Below are 17730 nucleotides of genomic sequence, written 5' to 3' on the forward strand. Positions count from 1 at the left end.
TTGAACCCCACTGTTACACTATGTAATGGACCGACCCTGATCAAACACCATAGCAAATAGGACCTGGTAGAACCCCCTATTCTGTTTTGAACACGTCAAAAATAGAGTGACAGAGTGGCGAAAGAAAAATGCTATGCTTTTCTTTGTTGACGGCTACACCTGCCGAGTATTGTTTTGGGAGGGAGAGCTGCTGCATAGCGTTGTAATGTTGGTAGACAGGATGCACGTGTAGAGAAGGGTATGCATATTAGACACGGGACTTTGTAGAATGGCCCTATTAGTTGGCGTGAAATACAAGCTCCCTCTTCATGGGAGCCAGAGCTGCTTTCTTCTTAATTTAGTTTTTGTCTCGAGCATGCATACAGTTAAGCATGCAACCAATGCAGCAGGAGACCCTATCACACTGACAGATATATGTACCCTGGTTTTCACGTGCATTGACCGCATGTCAGAAACTGGGCACTCCTGCCCATCAAAAAGGTAATTGTTATGCAGTACCTCCTGCCTCCGCTTTGACTGAAATTATAACACCATAACCGCAATTATATCTGCCCCCTCCTCAATGACTGCAGAGTGGATGAAGTCCATTGCACATTCCATTCTACTGTAATACTAGTAGCGCTATACTCAAATACTAGATACTACGGCTGGGTACCAGGACGGTGTACCGGTACAAAACCGTTTTTTGTACCGGTACAACGTGTCGTGGCGCTCTGTAGCGAGCAGCCGCGGTTTACACCTCTCTCCTACAGAGCGCCGCTCCGGTGTCTTCATCCGGGTTTTGTGCAATATATGTGTTGTGACAGTTGTGTAAATGTCTGAGGAGTCTACGGAACAGTCAACCTACTCCGTGAAGTGAACTTTGTGTGCAGGAAACAGCTCGGACTGAGTGGCTGTATCTCTGCGTGACCGTGTGTGTCATGGCGTCCTCAGGGCTACTGTACTCCGTGGGATTTCTGCGCAGCTTGAGGCGGATGGCATTGCCAGTTGAACCTCTGCTGAAGTCACGTCTTCGCTGCCTTGGGGTCCTGAAGACTCGAGGCAGGTACAGAGGAAACAGAGCTGGTAGGAACCTTCAGAGACCCATAATTACTGTTATTGGAAATAGGCCTGTAATTCCGTCACTTGACTTCATATGCAAATCCCGATGTAGTGGTATTCAATCCCACCGTGATGCCATCAACAGCAGTGTTCGCAAACAGCACCTGCGTCCCATTACGTGTGATCATGTCAAGGCTTCGCAACCTCGAAGTATGCCAGGCATTTTGTTGACAAACACTCGCTCGCTTGTGAATAAAATGGACGAGTTCAGCTTGGTCCTCAACTCCAGTGAAGCCCATATTGCCGTTGTCACTGAAACGTGGTTTTCTGAAGATCTGCCGGCGGAAGCCACGTCTATCGAGGGATACAGCGTGTTCCGCAGGGACCGTCCCAACAAGAGAGGCGGAGGGGTGGCCGTTTATGTCCAGAACTCCATAACGGTGAAGCCTTTCAATCCTGCCCCTGAGGGTTTGGAGTGTTTATGGATACAACTGCGGCCGCATTGGCTTCCTCGATCCGTGTCGTCCATCGCCCTCTGTGCCGTTTACCACCCTCCAAACTCCACTCGTGACGACGCTCTTCTGGATTTCCTGTCGGATTCCATTGACGACGTCCGCAGACAGTACCCAGGCGTTGGTGTTGTTGTCCTTGGCGACTTTAATCGTCTGGATGTAAGTGCCATCTGTTCTGAACACTCCTTGAAGCCTGTAGTAACTGTTCCTACTCGAGAAAATGCCATCCTAGACCAGGTTCTCGCCAGCGATGCCCTTGCACAATGCTACCAACCGCCAACAGTGGACCCTCCTGTAGGCGCCAGTGATCACAACGTCGTGATCTGGTCCAGTAAGTCACGTTCTTCTATGCAGAACAAGATTGTTAAGAAGATCGTCAGGCCCTTACGACAGTCGGACTTACGGTCGTTTGGAGCGTGGATCACTGAGCACCACTGGGGAGAAGTTTATGGCGCGGTCAGTGCAACGGACAAGTGTTCAGCCTTCTATTCCACACTGTGCAGTGCGATGGAGAAGTACTTTCCACCGAAAGTTGTCCGCCTACATGAAAGAGACAAGCCATGGATGACACCGGGACTGAAAGCCCTGATCCTGCTCCGCCAGAAAGCCTTCAAGGAACAGAACCTGCAAGAGCTGAAACGCCTTCGCAACAAGATTATACATACTATCCAGCTGCTAAAGACGTCCTTCTACCAGAAAAAGATCAAAGGTCTCAAAAAAGCCGACCCAAAGAAGTGGTATCTAGCTATTAAAGACATGTGCAACATGGGCAAAGGACAGTTGAACATTGACATCCCAGGTGTCTCCCCGTCATCAGCTGTAGACGTGGCCAACGCCATCAATACTCACCTCGCTGCGGCGTCACAGAAGCACGCGCCACTTCGACTTGAGGACCTGCCAGCGTATCTTCCGGCACCTGCTCCACCCCCGGTAGTCTCAGTCTGGGACATGTGGAACAGACTGAAAAGTGTTAAGATTGGCAAAGCTACTGGCCCTGATGGCATCTCGCCAAGGATTATTAGGGAATTCTCCTTTGAACTGTCCCAGCCTTTATGTGACATTATGAACACCTCCCTGTGTCAAGGTGAAGTACCGGACATGTTCAAGGATGCTGATGTTGTACCCATTCCAAAGGAGATGCCACCGCGACTAGAGAAGTTAAGACCTATCTCTCTAACACCTATCTTTGCCAAAGTGTGTGAAGGAATCGTTCGTGACTGGTGCATGCAGGATATCCTTCCTAACCTGGACCCTCGGCAGTTCGGTTCTCTCCCTGGGTGTTCAACGGTACATTACCTGACGCGTCTTGTACACAACATCCTTGAGGCATCAGACAAACCAGGCTACGTGACAACACTTGTTCTCACGGACTTTTCCCGAGCATTTGATTATGTCCACCACCAGACCGCCATTTGCAAGCTACTTGACCTTGGTGTCCGCCCGTCCATCGTGCCCTGGGTGAGCAGTTTCCTGTCAGGTCGGCGCCAACGTGTGAGATATCAGGGCACAGTCTCGGACTGGCAAACTCTGACGTGTGGTGTGCCTCAGGGAACGAAGTTAGGACCACTAGTTTTTCTAGCCCTGGTTAATGACGCCCTCCCAAGTCACGAAACGTCTTCAGATGGGTTTAAGTATGTCGATGACATGTCTGTCTCCGAATCACGACATGTGTCTGCGGCACCAAGGATTCAGGACGACATCAATGGCCTGACACGTTGGACTGATACTAACTTCATGGCCCTGAACCCGTCTAAGTGCATGGTGATGGTGTTTTGCTTCATGAGAAATCCTCCACCGCCGCCAGCAATCACTGTTGGTCCGACCCAACTACAGGTTGTCCAGGCAGCACGTGTCCTGGGACTTATCCTCCAGAACAACCTCAAATGGACTCAACATGTGACCTCAATCGTCACCAAAGGGAGTAAGAGACTCTATATGATAAGAAACCTGAAGAAACACGGACTGGACATAAGTGACCTTGTACTCGTCTACATCGGTTTCGTGCGGCCTCTTCTTGAGTACGCCTGTGTCATCTGGCACCCCGGTCTTACCAGAGTTTTGTCATCGAAAGTCGAACGCGTGCAGAAGAGGGCTCTGAGAATTATACTAGGACGGGAGTACGTCACTTACGACAGTGCACTGAACACTTCGGGTCTTTGTCGACTAGACTGTAGAAGGGACAATCTATGCCTACGGTTTGCACGAATTCTTGTCAACTCTGAAAGATTCAGTTATTGGCTTCCATCTAGACGAGGGGATACCCATGATAGGTCTCTAAGAAACAAAGACAAACTCTCTCACTTCCGGTGTAGAACTGCTCGTTTCGCTAATAGCACATTACCGTACTGTGTAAAGCTCCTGAACCAAGACTAAGGGTAATTTGTGAATACTAGCGAATCTTTCTTTGTATAGTAACTGACCAGTTATTGTAAACGGTAGATGTTATGTTGTGACTCGATCATTTTAAAAGTGTTAACTTGAGTTAGAGGTTGAAGTACTGAGTGTGAAAAAACGACAATTCAGCCATTTGTAAATGTGCTGCAAGTGTTTTTAATGTCAATGGCAATAATAAACCATTCTCTCTTTCTCTCTTTTTTCTCATCAGACCGATCTGGAAAAAACGGACCTGAACAAAAATTGGTGGATCGGATGTTGGACCTATTGGAAAATGAACAGATTTTATGATCAGGCATTCACATGTTTTAGGGCTTACCTGTCAAAGAAAATAACAAGGGCGAAGCAGAGTAGAGTCTATAGTCATTTCTACCAAGTTCTAACTTCTATGTAGTCAATCGTACAGAGGCAGTTAGCCTTGTAGGATTTTAAAATGCCAGTGAGTGTAGAATACTCCACAAAGCATTTCTTTGTAGCGAAATGGTCCATTCACAAGTTTTCACATACTGAATCAGGTCCAGGTTCAGGTCTGGACCTGATTCTCTGGACCTGAACCATACCTGGACCTGAATTTTCTGTACCGGTTACTGGAAAACAAATGGCCTGTAGGCCTGCTGACATTTCCTGTTGGCTTTGCGCTGATCCATTTTAGCTCCAGTTTCTGGGTGTCACTGGCTTAAATTTCTGCACTGTTCTTTCACCGTTGGATCTTGAAATCCCCCCAAATACTATTTTCTCTGTCTTCAAAGTTGTTCAATAAAGACATGCAATCAGATTTTGTGGTTGTGATGGATAACTCTTCCATGAAATATTTGTTCTACTAGCTAGTATGTTCTTGTATTCACAGGTGCCAGGGTTCACCTAACCTGTGATGGACTCATGACTGATGAACAAAGGATCCAGGCAGAGAAGTTTACAACAGCTTACATAATGTATTGTAAACAGTAAAGGCAGACTTTTAACTAGTAGACAACTACATGTATATACTGTATATACAAGTTAAAACTTTATACTCATTTGAAATCCTTCATTTTACTCTTTATTTTCATATTTAGAGCCATGTCATCGTTAAGAATAAGATTTATTATCAATATAGTAGTACTATTATGCTATGTATTGTGTGAGATACTACCTGTTAATGCAGCAAATATTATAGGTATGTCCTTCATTTAATAACATTGTTTCCAGATGTAACTGTTTATTGTCACTGCAGAGTATTATATCAAATGATTCAAAGCGCAGATTGTCATTGATGTACGGGAATCTAAGTGTAAATGAATTACTAGTAGTCACATCTAATGACGCCATCTAAATTCATGTTGCATACACGTTGAACAAAATAAACACCATTGTCTTTTTCAGAATATGAAATTTCTGTTTATTTCTTTTTAAATCATCACATTTTGCTGTCTGCTAACATTCATCAACTAGACATTGTGTTTGTTTTTGACTAGCCAGGTTACTACGTAATAGTAAGTAATAAAAATGAGGTGTTTTGTTGTAGGTCACAGTAAATGTGCATATAGGCTATTGCAGCCCTCTCATGCATACTAGTACAGCCATCTCGTTCTTCCTAGGACATCAGTTCAGTAAGAGGGATGTCATCTTCTGAATCAAACTGATTTGGGGGCACATTCTTCTTTCCCTTTTTCTTTGTCCTTCCTGCTCCTTTTCCCCTTCCCTACTGGTCCACACCACAGCACTGTCTAAGGTGACTCCATCCCTCTCCTGAGCTGCCTGTTGCAGATCTTCTGAAACTCCTAAAAGGAGTTGTACAGCTGTTGAGAGAGAAAATCATGATTTAATCCATAATGACCACTGTAATTGTTATTACAATTTATTTTCCTACTTCCCAACTGGGTTCTGATCTTGCTCTGATAAGGAAAAGTTGGCATTCCCAATATAACATGCTGATAACATGGAACAACGGGCCATAGCTGTACACAAAACTGTACTATCAGAGAAGATGCAGTTCAATTAAATCAACTAAATCAATTATGCAGTCCGTCTACACTACAAATACAAAATCCTGTCACAGTTACAATAGAAAAGTAATAATAGAAACTGAAATGCATGAAGTGTTTTCCTGCTGATTCAACTCTTGGCTCAAGTGCCTAAAATGTGTTACTTTTATCATTATGGTATTAAAATGTGTTACTTTTATCATTATGGTATTGGCACTGGTGGTCTCTATCCTTGCTGCTTTTAGGCCTAGGGAAAAAAATGTTGTGTTTCCTGTTTCCCTTAGGTAACCCTAGAAAAACCTGCCAACCCTAGACTTTTTTGGGTGGGTGGCGGAGTCACATGGTTTCCAGTTAGAATTTTTATTCAGCTTGTCCTAACTGCTAAATGTATGTATTATGCACAACATTCAATTTTGACATTGAAAGATCTCATGAATTCCAGTTTACTTTGTTTAACTGTATTCATTTGTAATATGTCACACTAGAAGTATGGCCAGCTTACTAAAAAAATTACAAGAAAAAAAGAAAATCCCTACCTACCGACCCTATTCTTTTCAGGACTGAAACAGGGAACACAACATTTTCTTTCCTAGGAATTACAATTAAAAGCAAGTAAATGATGTTACACTATCAAACACTCCATTACCATTTTAGACAACCATTAACACACTGTACATGTATAAGAAAGTCTTTCAACAGAGGGAATGAATGGATGCTGTCACCAGGCACATATTGTGTCCTGTACAAAGCCATTTAGCTTAGATCAAGGATACACACCTTTGAGTCAGTTTGACAACTAGATCATCCTGGTCTGTTGGACCAAAATTAGTTCTTTTTAGCTTATTATATCCCTCAGGGACCTATGATTGTGTGTGTATATATGTTGAATTTGAAAAACAACTATTTTTCTCTTCAAATACTCCAGTGTTTGACACTCTGTTTATTGTTATCACCACAACCCAAGCTTACTATTACCACAACCCAAGCCGGCTGTCTGGCATGACAGGTAAAAGGTGTGACAAGCTTGGAATTTTCCATTGTTCTTCTAAGGTAGTCTGCTACCCTGCTGTAGGACTAAGTCAACAAATTGATTGGCCATATTGTTCCTCTGTCCAGGAGAAAATATTTCATCGTGGGAATGGCAGTCCAATTTCCACCACCCTGTCAGGCTGCCATATGAATGTTTTATATATGCCATTTTGGGGGACATATTGAAGAAATCTCTTCATATCAGAGACTGCTGCGAACTTAGTATTACAAATTAAACACAAAAAAATCAAATGCAATTCAATCTAGCTCTAGAACTGTGGATAAAATTGAGATTTACCACCCAGATCCTAAACTAAAAGAATCAGACAGTATTTCAAGCTTTTACTAGTTTTAGGCACCCAAAATTTCTGACCAATAAAGAATTATTGGTGTGATGTATGTAACTTGTACAAATGTTTTTTATTCCAACAGGCAAAGAGGCATCAGCTTTATCTGGTGATACTAAAGACTCACATAGTTTGATGAACCTGTCCATCTATTCACTCACCTTGCGCTTCCACAAAGGAATGGAAAAAAGTCTGGATCCCAATCATGCTCATCTCGGCATTCAGGTTAATCTCCAAGCAGGTCCTACAGTAGCATAAAATACAGTTGTAGTATCAAAAGCGGCGCATCAAAAGCTGCCAGAGGAGTGAAGCCGGCATAGGATCCGGAGTTTGTTTGGGTCCGGTAGCCAAACACACTCCTAGGAGATTGCTTGGAGATTACAGTTTGGTTTAGTTTTGAGCTTTTTGTTTGGTTTATTCAAGAGCTCAATATTTGGCATTGAACCTATACTAAAACAAACTCTAATTGGACTTCTCCAGTGCTCTCTGTCAGAGTCTGAATCTTGGAGTGTGACAGAGTGAGCTAACTTCTACAATTTCACTGTGCTGTTATAGACCTCCATTCCATGCTTTCACTGTTTACAAACGTGCTATGTATCAAGTTTGAACACGTTTTTGGAGAGGTGTTGATTTTGAATATAAAGTGTTGAGTAATATATTGTTCAGTCTTGTAAATGTTAATAAATATATCTCAATAATGTAATATGAGCATCAAATTCAAATGTACAGAATATGCACATGTCTGCATGGGTAAATATGGTAGCAAATTTGAAGGGATTATTCCTCTATGCCAGAACATTAGGTGTGCTACCATTTTCTACCCAGTAAATGCAGTTTCACTTCTTGGAAACATGACTTCAAATCCATGCATATTATTAATAAATCTGCATAACTTTAAGATGGCTGTCTGACTGTCGTCTGACTATGGACTTAAACTCCAGCAACAGATGTTACTCTCTATGACCAGTTACAAAATTCTAGAGTTAATTTCATGGTGACTCCAGCAAAATAAAGCTTGACAAAATGAATACTATATCACAATCTGTCTTCATTTCTACAAGACTTAGTGCTGATCATTTGTGTCCCTAATTGCTTTGTGTCTTATCCTATTGCTCTACTTTATATACATGACATTGTACACATACATGTAAAGATGATAGAAATATTTTTAAAATAACAAAAAGATAAGGAAATATTTATCAATCTAGTATTTAACAGTCTGCTTTGAGTTTGAATCATGCAGGTACTAGAAGTTACTGCATCATGGTCAGACCTTTCAGATAGAATCCATGAGCAATATCATTTGTCAGTGACAGGGAACAGATCATTACACACCTGCATCATCATACACTTTAAGGCTAGGGCTCTGGGTGATGATCCAGTTGTACATCTATAGTCATCATGGCGCCGCAGACAGGCTTTAGGATCCATGTGGGTTGGAAACGTACTAGTATTCTGAAAAGATATAAAAAAGAATGAATATATGATGATATCTTGGGGACAACATAGAAAACTTCACATAACTATTACAATATTAATTTACATTAGAATTTCCTTTGGGTATAGATTAAGATCTTCTTTGCCCATATCAACCAAGGATTTTCAAGACCTCAATGAAAGAAGTTTGTGTGAGGGAGATTGAATGTGATAAACAGTCATGAGAAGGGCTGCATAGCTAAACGTTACATCAGGTACAGGTATAAAAGTTTACCAGTCCAGCTCTGGATCTGTTTGGAACCTGAACAAAAGTTTAACCTCCTGCCTGAAAGATCTGTTGCGTGCTAGTTACACGGTTCCTGGGTATCACTTTGAACTTGAAGTGACACCAAATCAAATGTGACCAAAGTTAGTTGGCTCTGATTTCAAGCTTCAGGGCAGCATGACTTCTCTTCCAACTTGCTAAATTTTAATCTTTGTGGTACGTAGGATTTACACATTTTCATGCTATCAAATCAATTTTACCATACGGGTATGCAGACCTGTCAAGTTAAGAGGAGTACTAAGTCTTGTAGTACAGTACTGTAGTACTTGTATAAGTAGTTACTCTACTATTCCAGTACATGTACTTAATTGCAGTGTTGCAGGGGTCCCTGACACAGAAGTGGGCAGTAGTCTTGAAAATGAAGCATGGTATATTTACATTTAGCAGCACAAACCCTAGAAGTCAATGACCTCATTGACATGTGACAAATTTGTGAGAAAACTCAACCTAACATACCATCCATACTTCTGGGAGGTGGAGTGAATTCTCATGGTTGAGTTCCAAGCAGCTGAAACAGAATGTTGCTGTTGTCCCAACAACTATAGATGTCCACGGGCTGTTCCTGCTTACAAATCATACCAAAGAAGGATGTTGGAGCACTGACTGAGAGCTCTGTGCCAGTTGCGAGAAGTTTGTCATAAATGTCTCTCCACCCAGTCACTTCGAGTTGTTCTGTGCGCAGCATATGTTCTGTGGGTCTGTGTTTGGTCCTGAGAACTGTTCTCTGGTGGCGGCGACAGTGGAGGATGAACAAGAGGATTGTCATATTATATATAATGACTCATCCATGGGCTCATGTGCCATTGCTAGTAAACTCGTCGTGTAATAAGCTCGTTGACTTTTTGCCAGTCGCTACGTTGGTGAACTTACTCTTTAATTTGAACTAGAATTAATGGCATGCTAAAATTTGAGAAAGTATAAGAAAAAGAGCAATGAGGATACCAGCAAAACAGTATTTGAAAGAGAACAAGACTTAGAGAAGGGGATACAATAATACATGCTTTTTTCAGTTATTCACTTTTCAGGTTTTTTTTTTCAGTAGGAACATCAAAAGCAACAGTTCACAGTCATATTCAATTCATATTACATGTGCATGTGGCACATTGGCCGTTGATAAGAATAACTGCCCTAACTTTTATATAAGAAACAAAATTATCTAACGGGATCGATCCGTTACCATGTGACTACTACTCAAGGTCGCCCCCCTCCCCAGGTAGGAGACACATCTCAAAATTGCACGTTTGCAGAAGTAGAAGTAGTTGAACCTGCGATACTAGTAATTTGCGAAGACGTAACATTACATAACGTTACCTTCAGGCAATCCCAGAGCCAGAGAGACAGTCAAAATCAATCCGTAAGTTCGATGCAAAAAAAACACAACAAACGCAGACGAGCGCCTGCAGACGAATTTTAACCGAACCGCGGGCCTCGCTTTGGGCAGCTTCCCAACATGCCTACCAGCAGCTTGAAACCTTCCCTCGATGAGAAATAAGTTGCAACCGCCAATAATAACTTCTCCGGAAATTTCTATGACCTTATTTCACTTTCGATCCTCTGGACCCACGTAAATTAGGGGCGCCGCCATTTTGTGGGATTGCCTTCTGTGAAACCTTCCCGTCAGTCTGTGCGTGAAGGATTGAGGATTCAAGCTCGAATCTAGTCAAAGGAATCCTTTGAAGGACTAAAGGATTCCTTTACACTGCTACCTAGCATGAATCCTATGCCAGGATTCATAGTTAAGTAACATGAATCCTGTATGTATCGGGTGATTCGCACTCCCCACACATTCAGGGTTTTTCGCCAGTGTGTTTAGCCATGTGTTGGTCTAAATTGGCTTTCTGTGCAGCAGAATAGTCACACTGGTCACACTTGTAGGGCTTCTCGCCTGTATGTTTTCTCATATGTATGATTAGGTTACACTTGTATTCCGTCCTGTACCCGCACTCCCCACACATGTAGGGCTTTTCACCAGTATGCTTAGCCATGTGGTTAACCAAATCAGATTTCCGTACAGTAGAATAGTCGCACTGCTCACATTTGTAGGGCTTCTCACCTGTATGCTTTCTCATATGGTAGACTAAACTGGCTTTCTGTGCAGCAGAATAGTCACACTGGTCACACTTGAAGGGTTTATCTAGACTGCCTTTCTGTGCAGCAGAATAGTCACACTTGAAGGGTTTCTCGCCTTTATGTGTTCTCATATGCCTGGTTAGATCACACTTAAAAGCCACCCTGTACCCGCATTCCCCACACATAAAGTCCTTTTCACCATGTGTCTTATCCATATGTTTTCTCATATGCCTGGCTAGGTGATATTTGTACGCCGCCCTGTATCTGCAATGGTCGCATTTGTGGGACGCAGCCAAAGCAGCACCCAAAACATCCTCTGCTCTTTGCCCTTCCATCTGTACTGGACAAATTTGCACGTACTAGTATATCTGCGTCGGTCCGGGGCAGCGTAGGATTAATGGTTTCCTTGAACCTACCTACCTACCTAGTCCCTTGACCTCCAGGTCGTTGGGGGGACAAGGTAGACATGAAGATCGAGAGTTACCTCCAAGTTCGTCTATCCCTAGCCAGGGTTATCCTCTCCTGCAGGCTGAGAGACGTCCAGTCAGCGATGTTATCCTGCCAAGCTTTTCGCTGCCGTCCACGGCGACGTCCACCTTGAACAGAGTCTCTACTTTCTTCCCTTGTTTCCCACAGGTGAACAAATTTGCCTCGTATTTGTCCGTATGTTCCCTCGTTCCTGTCTCGCTCTCTCTGTTGCTAGTCTCGTTCCCAGAATACCCGATGGTCAGCCTTTGCGAACACTATGGCGATTCTGTGGCGATAGGTCACTAGTAGTACTGCGTCTGTACAGAAAATACATGCAGTTACTTTTTCTTGTAAATAACAAGGTGCGTTATAGTTTGGTGACATAGTTATGTTGAATTTGTCTCTCCGTCACTGCTATATTTAATCCAGTGTCAAGGTTTTTAAACATAATGTGATTATGCATGTTTGTGAATTGTAATAACTTTCAGGGTTTTATGGAATGTAATTCTTTGGCACATTGCATGCGGCAGTTACAATGTCATTTGCCATGCCAAGGACCAATAAAGCTGAATCTATGAGAATCAGAGCAGTACAAGCAAGCATCAGTTTCATTCCTTTCGTGATAAATCTGCATCTGCATCTGCATCTGCATAAGATACCCCCAAATGACCCCGCGAGGGGCAAAAGTAGGGGGGGGGGGGAGCTGAGGCTCCCGGGTTAGGGCGGGCAGGCCGCCTGCCTGGCACGGAAGTGCTCAACGTTGGGAGCGCTTAAAACCGTGCCAGGCAGGGCATTCCACTCGGGAATTGTGCGTGGGAAAAAAGAAAGTTTGTAGATATCGGTGCGTGCGAATATGTGTTGATATTTGAAGTCCTGACTACCCCGGGTGCGCCCTTGGGCAGGCTTCAGAATATTGCTGGCGTCTATGTTAATATTATTGTTGACTACTTTATAGAAAAAGGTGAGGCGGGCGTTCCTCCTCCTTTCGGAGAGAGGGCGCCACTGCAGGTCTGAAAGCATTTGTGTCACGTGCACGCTGCTAGTCTGCCGGTAGTCATTTAGGGTCACTCGGGCTGCCCTGCGCTGGACGGCCTCCACCGCCTGTATCCCTTTGTTGGTGTACGGGTCCCAGACGATGGCACTATATTCCAAGTGAGGCCGTACCAGCGCTTTGTAACAAGTGGCCTTGACCCTAGATGGACAATGGGTCAAGTTGTGCCGAATGACTCCTAGGACCTTACCAGCTTTGCTAGTGGCGTGGTTGATATGGGTGTCCCACCGCAAATCGTCGGACAGTTGTACTCCAAGATAGGGGTGGGACTTAACACCGGTAAGGGCTTCTCCACAGAGGGAGTACTGAGTTATGATGGGGTGCTTTTTACGGGTGATATGGAGGATGTGACATTTAGAAGGGTTGAACGACATGAGCCAACGATTTTGCCATTCTGTTAGCGCATCGAGGTCAGACTGCAGCCCTTGTGCGTCAGAAGGCTTGCTGATAGTTCGATAAATCAAGCAATCGTCAGCAAACAGTCGAACATGTGAGCCAACGGAATCAGGTAGGTCATTAATGTAGAGCAGGAATAGCAAAGGGCCTAACACAGTACCCTGCGGAACTCCAGAGGTGACCTTGACAGCTTTAGATGTTCCACCGTCAAAGACAACCCTCTGGGTTCTCTCCGTAAGGAAGGCCCTAAGCCAAGACTGAAGGAGGCCAGAAATACCATAGTGCTCGAGCTTGCTCAGCAGACGTTCGTGTGGCACAGTATCGAATGCTTTGCTAAAGTCAAGCACCGCGGCATCGACCTGTTTGTTCTGGTCCATGTTCTTGGCCAGTTCTGGAGGGTAAGCACCAGCTGGCTCTCGCAGGACAGACCCTTCCTGAAGCCGTGTTGCGCAGGGGACAGAATGCCATGAGCGTCTAGATGTTTCATTTTCATCAGATAATCTCTCTTGTTATATTGCATCAAGTAATCGATCGGTCATTTGAAACCTCTTCACCATTCTTACCTCTGACCCCATAGCTGTATTAAAGAAATTTATTATTGTCCAACACCCCTCCCAACAGATAGTGGACCAGTCTGGTAAAAATAATCCTACAATAAACTGCAATGAAAATATCTCCGTACCAGTTACTAATAAGGCGACTTTTCCCGCAAGATCAGGTCACACTCTTACCCCCCTCCCCCAAATTATTTAAACCCGATTCCAAACGTTCATTCATACTTCTAATCATTCAAACATGCCACCTTTTTAGTAATTTTACGACCAGCTGAGCCTTGGACTTCTTACCTTTACGCTTCGAATGTTGCCTGGTTGATTTCGCGTTCAAATCAGTTGGAATTTTCCTTAGATCAGAGAAAAAAAATACTATCTCCGAAGAGCGCAAAATGGCGGACGGGCCAAAGCATCTAGGGGCAAAGGTCAAGCATAATACCTGATTATCCAGCTAGGTCACAGGTCACAGTATACTGTACCGCAACAGAGGTACTGGTATCCTTATCCATTCAAAAGTCGAAAGTAATTGCCTATAAGCTATCGTTTTCCCGGAAGGTTTGGTATGGAGTGTATTTTCACCAGCAGAATACTTAACACCCCCTCCCCCAAGGACGTGCAGTGTTTCGCTCGAGCCGTATACCCATTTATATAATAGTGGATGCATTTCTATAATTTTACACATGTATGTTTTCTCATATGTTTGGCCAATGGAAAGCGGCCTGTGCGCTGATTTGAGCATCTATATGAATATACAAGATTCAAACAAACAAAGCTGTAATCAGACATGAGGTCTATCAGCGACACAATGCGCGATCTGGGTAATCAGGTTTGTCAACTTTGACCTCTTGCTTGACCTGTGATTACGACTCTCCGCCATTTTGAGCAGTGAAACCGGTGCTATATTTCCTTCCAATCCGAGGTGAATTTCTAACTTACTACGCTCCCAATCAGCTATCAACGGCTCCTATAGACAGGTAAGACCTTTGTGTACCATCAGAAAATTACTGTATCACGCTACTGCAGCGTGGCGTGGCGGCTACTTCAAGTAATGGGGTGTGGTTCGGGAAAAAAAAAGAAAAAATTATACAGTAGAAGCCGCTTATTAATTGCACGGCCTATGAATTTCGTGCTATTACCCGGCTGGTGCAATAATGCGAAGTTATCTAGCTGGACTGCACTGATTTGGGATTTGGGGAATCCGTGCAGTTAACAGAAGTGTGCGTCAATCTGTTGTGCAATTAACTGGCTTCTACTGGAATTCTGCGGTTTGTTAAAATAATAACGTTATATACATGCATGGGGGAGGGGACTTACAAGCTATCACGCTTTTTTAATAGTTGGCAGCCTATATTAGCCCTGAGTATTCCACCTGCTTTCTACCTGCTCTCTCCCTGCCAATGCATCATCGTGACATCATCGTGATCGCTCGTATCATATTGGATGAAATGTTGTTTATAGAATCTACTGTATCTGTCTTCCTTTTTTTTTAGATAGTCTCTTAAAAAAACATCACATTTTTTTCGGACCAGGTAAGATACGTTGGATAAGTTGTTGAGTGGACTGGAAATAAAGTAAATTTTATTATTCAGTGTACATACTATCAAGCTGAAAGAAACAGACTATTTCAAACAGCTGCCACAATTTCACTGAACTTTACCCTTTAGGAGATCACCATAAGGCTATTTTTCTAGTACTAAAGGCACAAAATCCAAACAAACGTGGGACATTTCATTAACCATTGTCTTCAAACAAGAAGTCAAATCCAACAAAAGTATTTATTATATAATATTGATTAGGCACTAGTGTTATGTATCACACTATCTACTCTTAGTCTTTGAGATTGCACATATTGTAGCAGTATATAATCAAAATTGTAAAGGTAATCTTTTTCTTTCCCTTATTTTTTCCCATAGGCCCCAGAAATGGACGGGTCAAGCTATGGGTTTTCTGTTGAAGGGACGTCTCCCGCACACCCTGTGAACGAGACGGCAAAAAGAGAGGACCTGGCAGCAGAAATGGGAAGAAAGAAGGACAAGAGAAAGAAGACACTTGTCGCGAACACAAACATCAAAGCCTCCGCCGCGCCCGACAAGAAGGCTTCCTCACGTCAGCTTGAAAAGAACCATGCAGGAAAAAAGGACCCGTCAAAAGCACAGGATTCTGTAAAGACGCCCTCCGTATGCGGAGAGTGTGGGTACAGGGCGGCTAGATCTCACCTAGTGATACATATGCGGAAACATACTGGCGAGAAACCCTACAAATGTGACCAGTGCGACTATTCTACTGCACGGAAAAGCAACTTAAACAAACACATGGCTAGACACGCCGGTAATAAACCATACGTATGTGGAGAATGCGGATACAGGACGGATACCAGGTCTCACCTAGCCCAGCATGAAAGGAAACATACTGAAGAAAAACCTTACAGTTGCGATCAGTGTGACTTTTCTACCAAGTGGAAGCTAAGTCTTAACAACCACATGGTCGTACATACTGGCGAGAAACCCTACATGTGTAAGGATTGCGGTTTTAGGGCATCTTACCGATCAACCCTTACTAAACATATGAGAACACACACGGGTAAGAAACTATTCAAGTATGACCTAAGCGACAATTCCAAAGACACGTTTCCCGGGCACACGCAGAAACAAGCAGGTGAAAAACCCTACATGTGTGAAGAGTGCGGATACAGGACGGCTGTTAGGTCTGACCTAGCCAGGCATAAAGTTAAACATACAGATGAAAAACCTTACAGTTGCGATCAGTGTGACTTTTCTACAAAGTGGGAGCTAAGTCTTAACAACCACATGGTCGTACATACTGGCGAGAAACCCTACATGTGTAAGGATTGCGGTTTTAGGGCATCTTACAGATCAACCCTTACTAAACATATGAGAACACACACGGGTAAGAAACCGTTCAAGTATGACCTAAGCGACGATTCCAAAGACACTTTTGCCGGGCACACGCAGAAACAAGCAGGTGAAAAACCCTACATGTGTGGAGAGTGCGGATACAGGACGGCTGTTAGGTCTGACCTAGCCAGGCATAAAGTTAAACATACAGATGAAAAACCTTACAGTTGCGATCAGTGTGACTTTTCCACCAAGTGGAAGCTGAGTCTTCATAATCACATGGTGATGCACACTGGAGATAAGCCCTACATGTGTGGGGAGTGCGGGTATAGGACAGCTTACCGGTCAACCTTAACTAAACATATGGCAAGACATACAGGTGTGAAACCCTTCAAATGTGACCAGTGCGACTATTCTGCTGCACTGAAAGGCAGTTTAGCACAACACAAGGATAGACATGTGAGAAAACATACAGGTGAGAAACGCCACAAGTGTGACCAGTGCGACTATTCTACCGCACGGAAATCTGATTTGGAACGACACATGGCTAATCACGCTGGTAAAAAGCCGTACATGTGTGGGAAGTGCGGATACAGGGCAGCTCAGAAAACTCAACTATCCAGACATATGAGAAACCATAAAAGTGAGAAATCGTAGAAATGTAACCACTAGCTGGGAGTATTGCTCGTCACGGAAAGGCACCTTAGTTTGCTCCTAGCACAACACACTGGTGAAACGCCATAAGTGTATGTACAAGTACAAGTTACACTACTCATGTCAAGTTCATGTCTTGATTGTAAATGTACTTGTGTAACATTTTAGCTTCTGTACTGTAGATAGTCTTTCTCAAGAACTGACAATGTGAATGGAAATGAATAAATTTACTCGAAACACTATTTTGCTGGCATTTTAGTAAACGCGTGTTGTGGCTGTTTTGTTCACTATCGAATATTATTGATTTATAGAAAGAAATATTGCAACATGCAAATTTAGAAAATACAGTCTATTTTAAAACGACAAAACATGAAATGATACATCGTGGTATATAGTTTTCTGGTATTGTGATGGACTTTGGATCAGTCTTATGTTCCTTGAAGTAGTCTTTGACCTGTGTGCTTTTGTAAGCAAAACACTTTCGAATAAAATAGAAATTAAACAGAGCAACGTTAACATACTAGCCAAATACTGTGTGTGTACCAGTAAAACAGTGTTGTAAGATAGACCGTAGTTTACACTAATTATGATGATGATGATGAGTTTACACTAATACAGTAGAACGTAATCCGTAAC

General features: G+C 43.2%; 2 protein-coding genes and 1 long non-coding RNA gene across 3 annotated transcripts; 1 reads left to right on the forward strand and 2 right to left on the reverse strand.

Moving 5' to 3' along the window:
* Positions 1-5243: 5243 nt before the first annotated feature.
* On the reverse strand, positions 5244-10814 carry LOC118421369. Its single transcript, XR_004831827.1, has 5 exons — positions 10361-10814; positions 9506-9773; positions 8623-8742; positions 7449-7531; positions 5244-5725 (listed from the first exon to the last, which is right to left on the reverse strand). It is a non-coding gene; the product is annotated as an uncharacterized LOC118421369 (long non-coding RNA).
* A 6-nt stretch (positions 10815-10820) lies between these two features.
* LOC118421368 (gastrula zinc finger protein XlCGF57.1-like) lies at positions 10821-14019 on the reverse strand. Its single transcript, XM_035828629.1, has 2 exons — positions 13880-14019; positions 10821-11904 (listed from the first exon to the last, which is right to left on the reverse strand). The coding sequence occupies exon 2, from the start codon at positions 11452-11454 to the stop codon at positions 10837-10839; it is 618 nt and encodes a 205-aa protein (XP_035684522.1). The 5' UTR covers positions 11455-11904; positions 13880-14019; the 3' UTR covers positions 10821-10836.
* A 422-nt stretch (positions 14020-14441) lies between these two features.
* Positions 14442-17351, forward strand: LOC118421710 (zinc finger protein 184-like). Its single transcript, XM_035829188.1, has 2 exons — positions 14442-14559; positions 15499-17351. The coding sequence occupies exon 2, from the start codon at positions 15508-15510 to the stop codon at positions 17095-17097; it is 1590 nt and encodes a 529-aa protein (XP_035685081.1). The 5' UTR covers positions 14442-14559; positions 15499-15507; the 3' UTR covers positions 17098-17351.
* The last annotated feature ends 379 nt before the right edge of the window (positions 17352-17730 follow it).

This window comes from Branchiostoma floridae, chromosome 8 (genome assembly GCF_000003815.2).
Source record: "Branchiostoma floridae strain S238N-H82 chromosome 8, Bfl_VNyyK, whole genome shotgun sequence".
NCBI classification, from domain to species: domain Eukaryota; kingdom Metazoa; phylum Chordata; class Leptocardii; order Amphioxiformes; family Branchiostomatidae; genus Branchiostoma; species Branchiostoma floridae.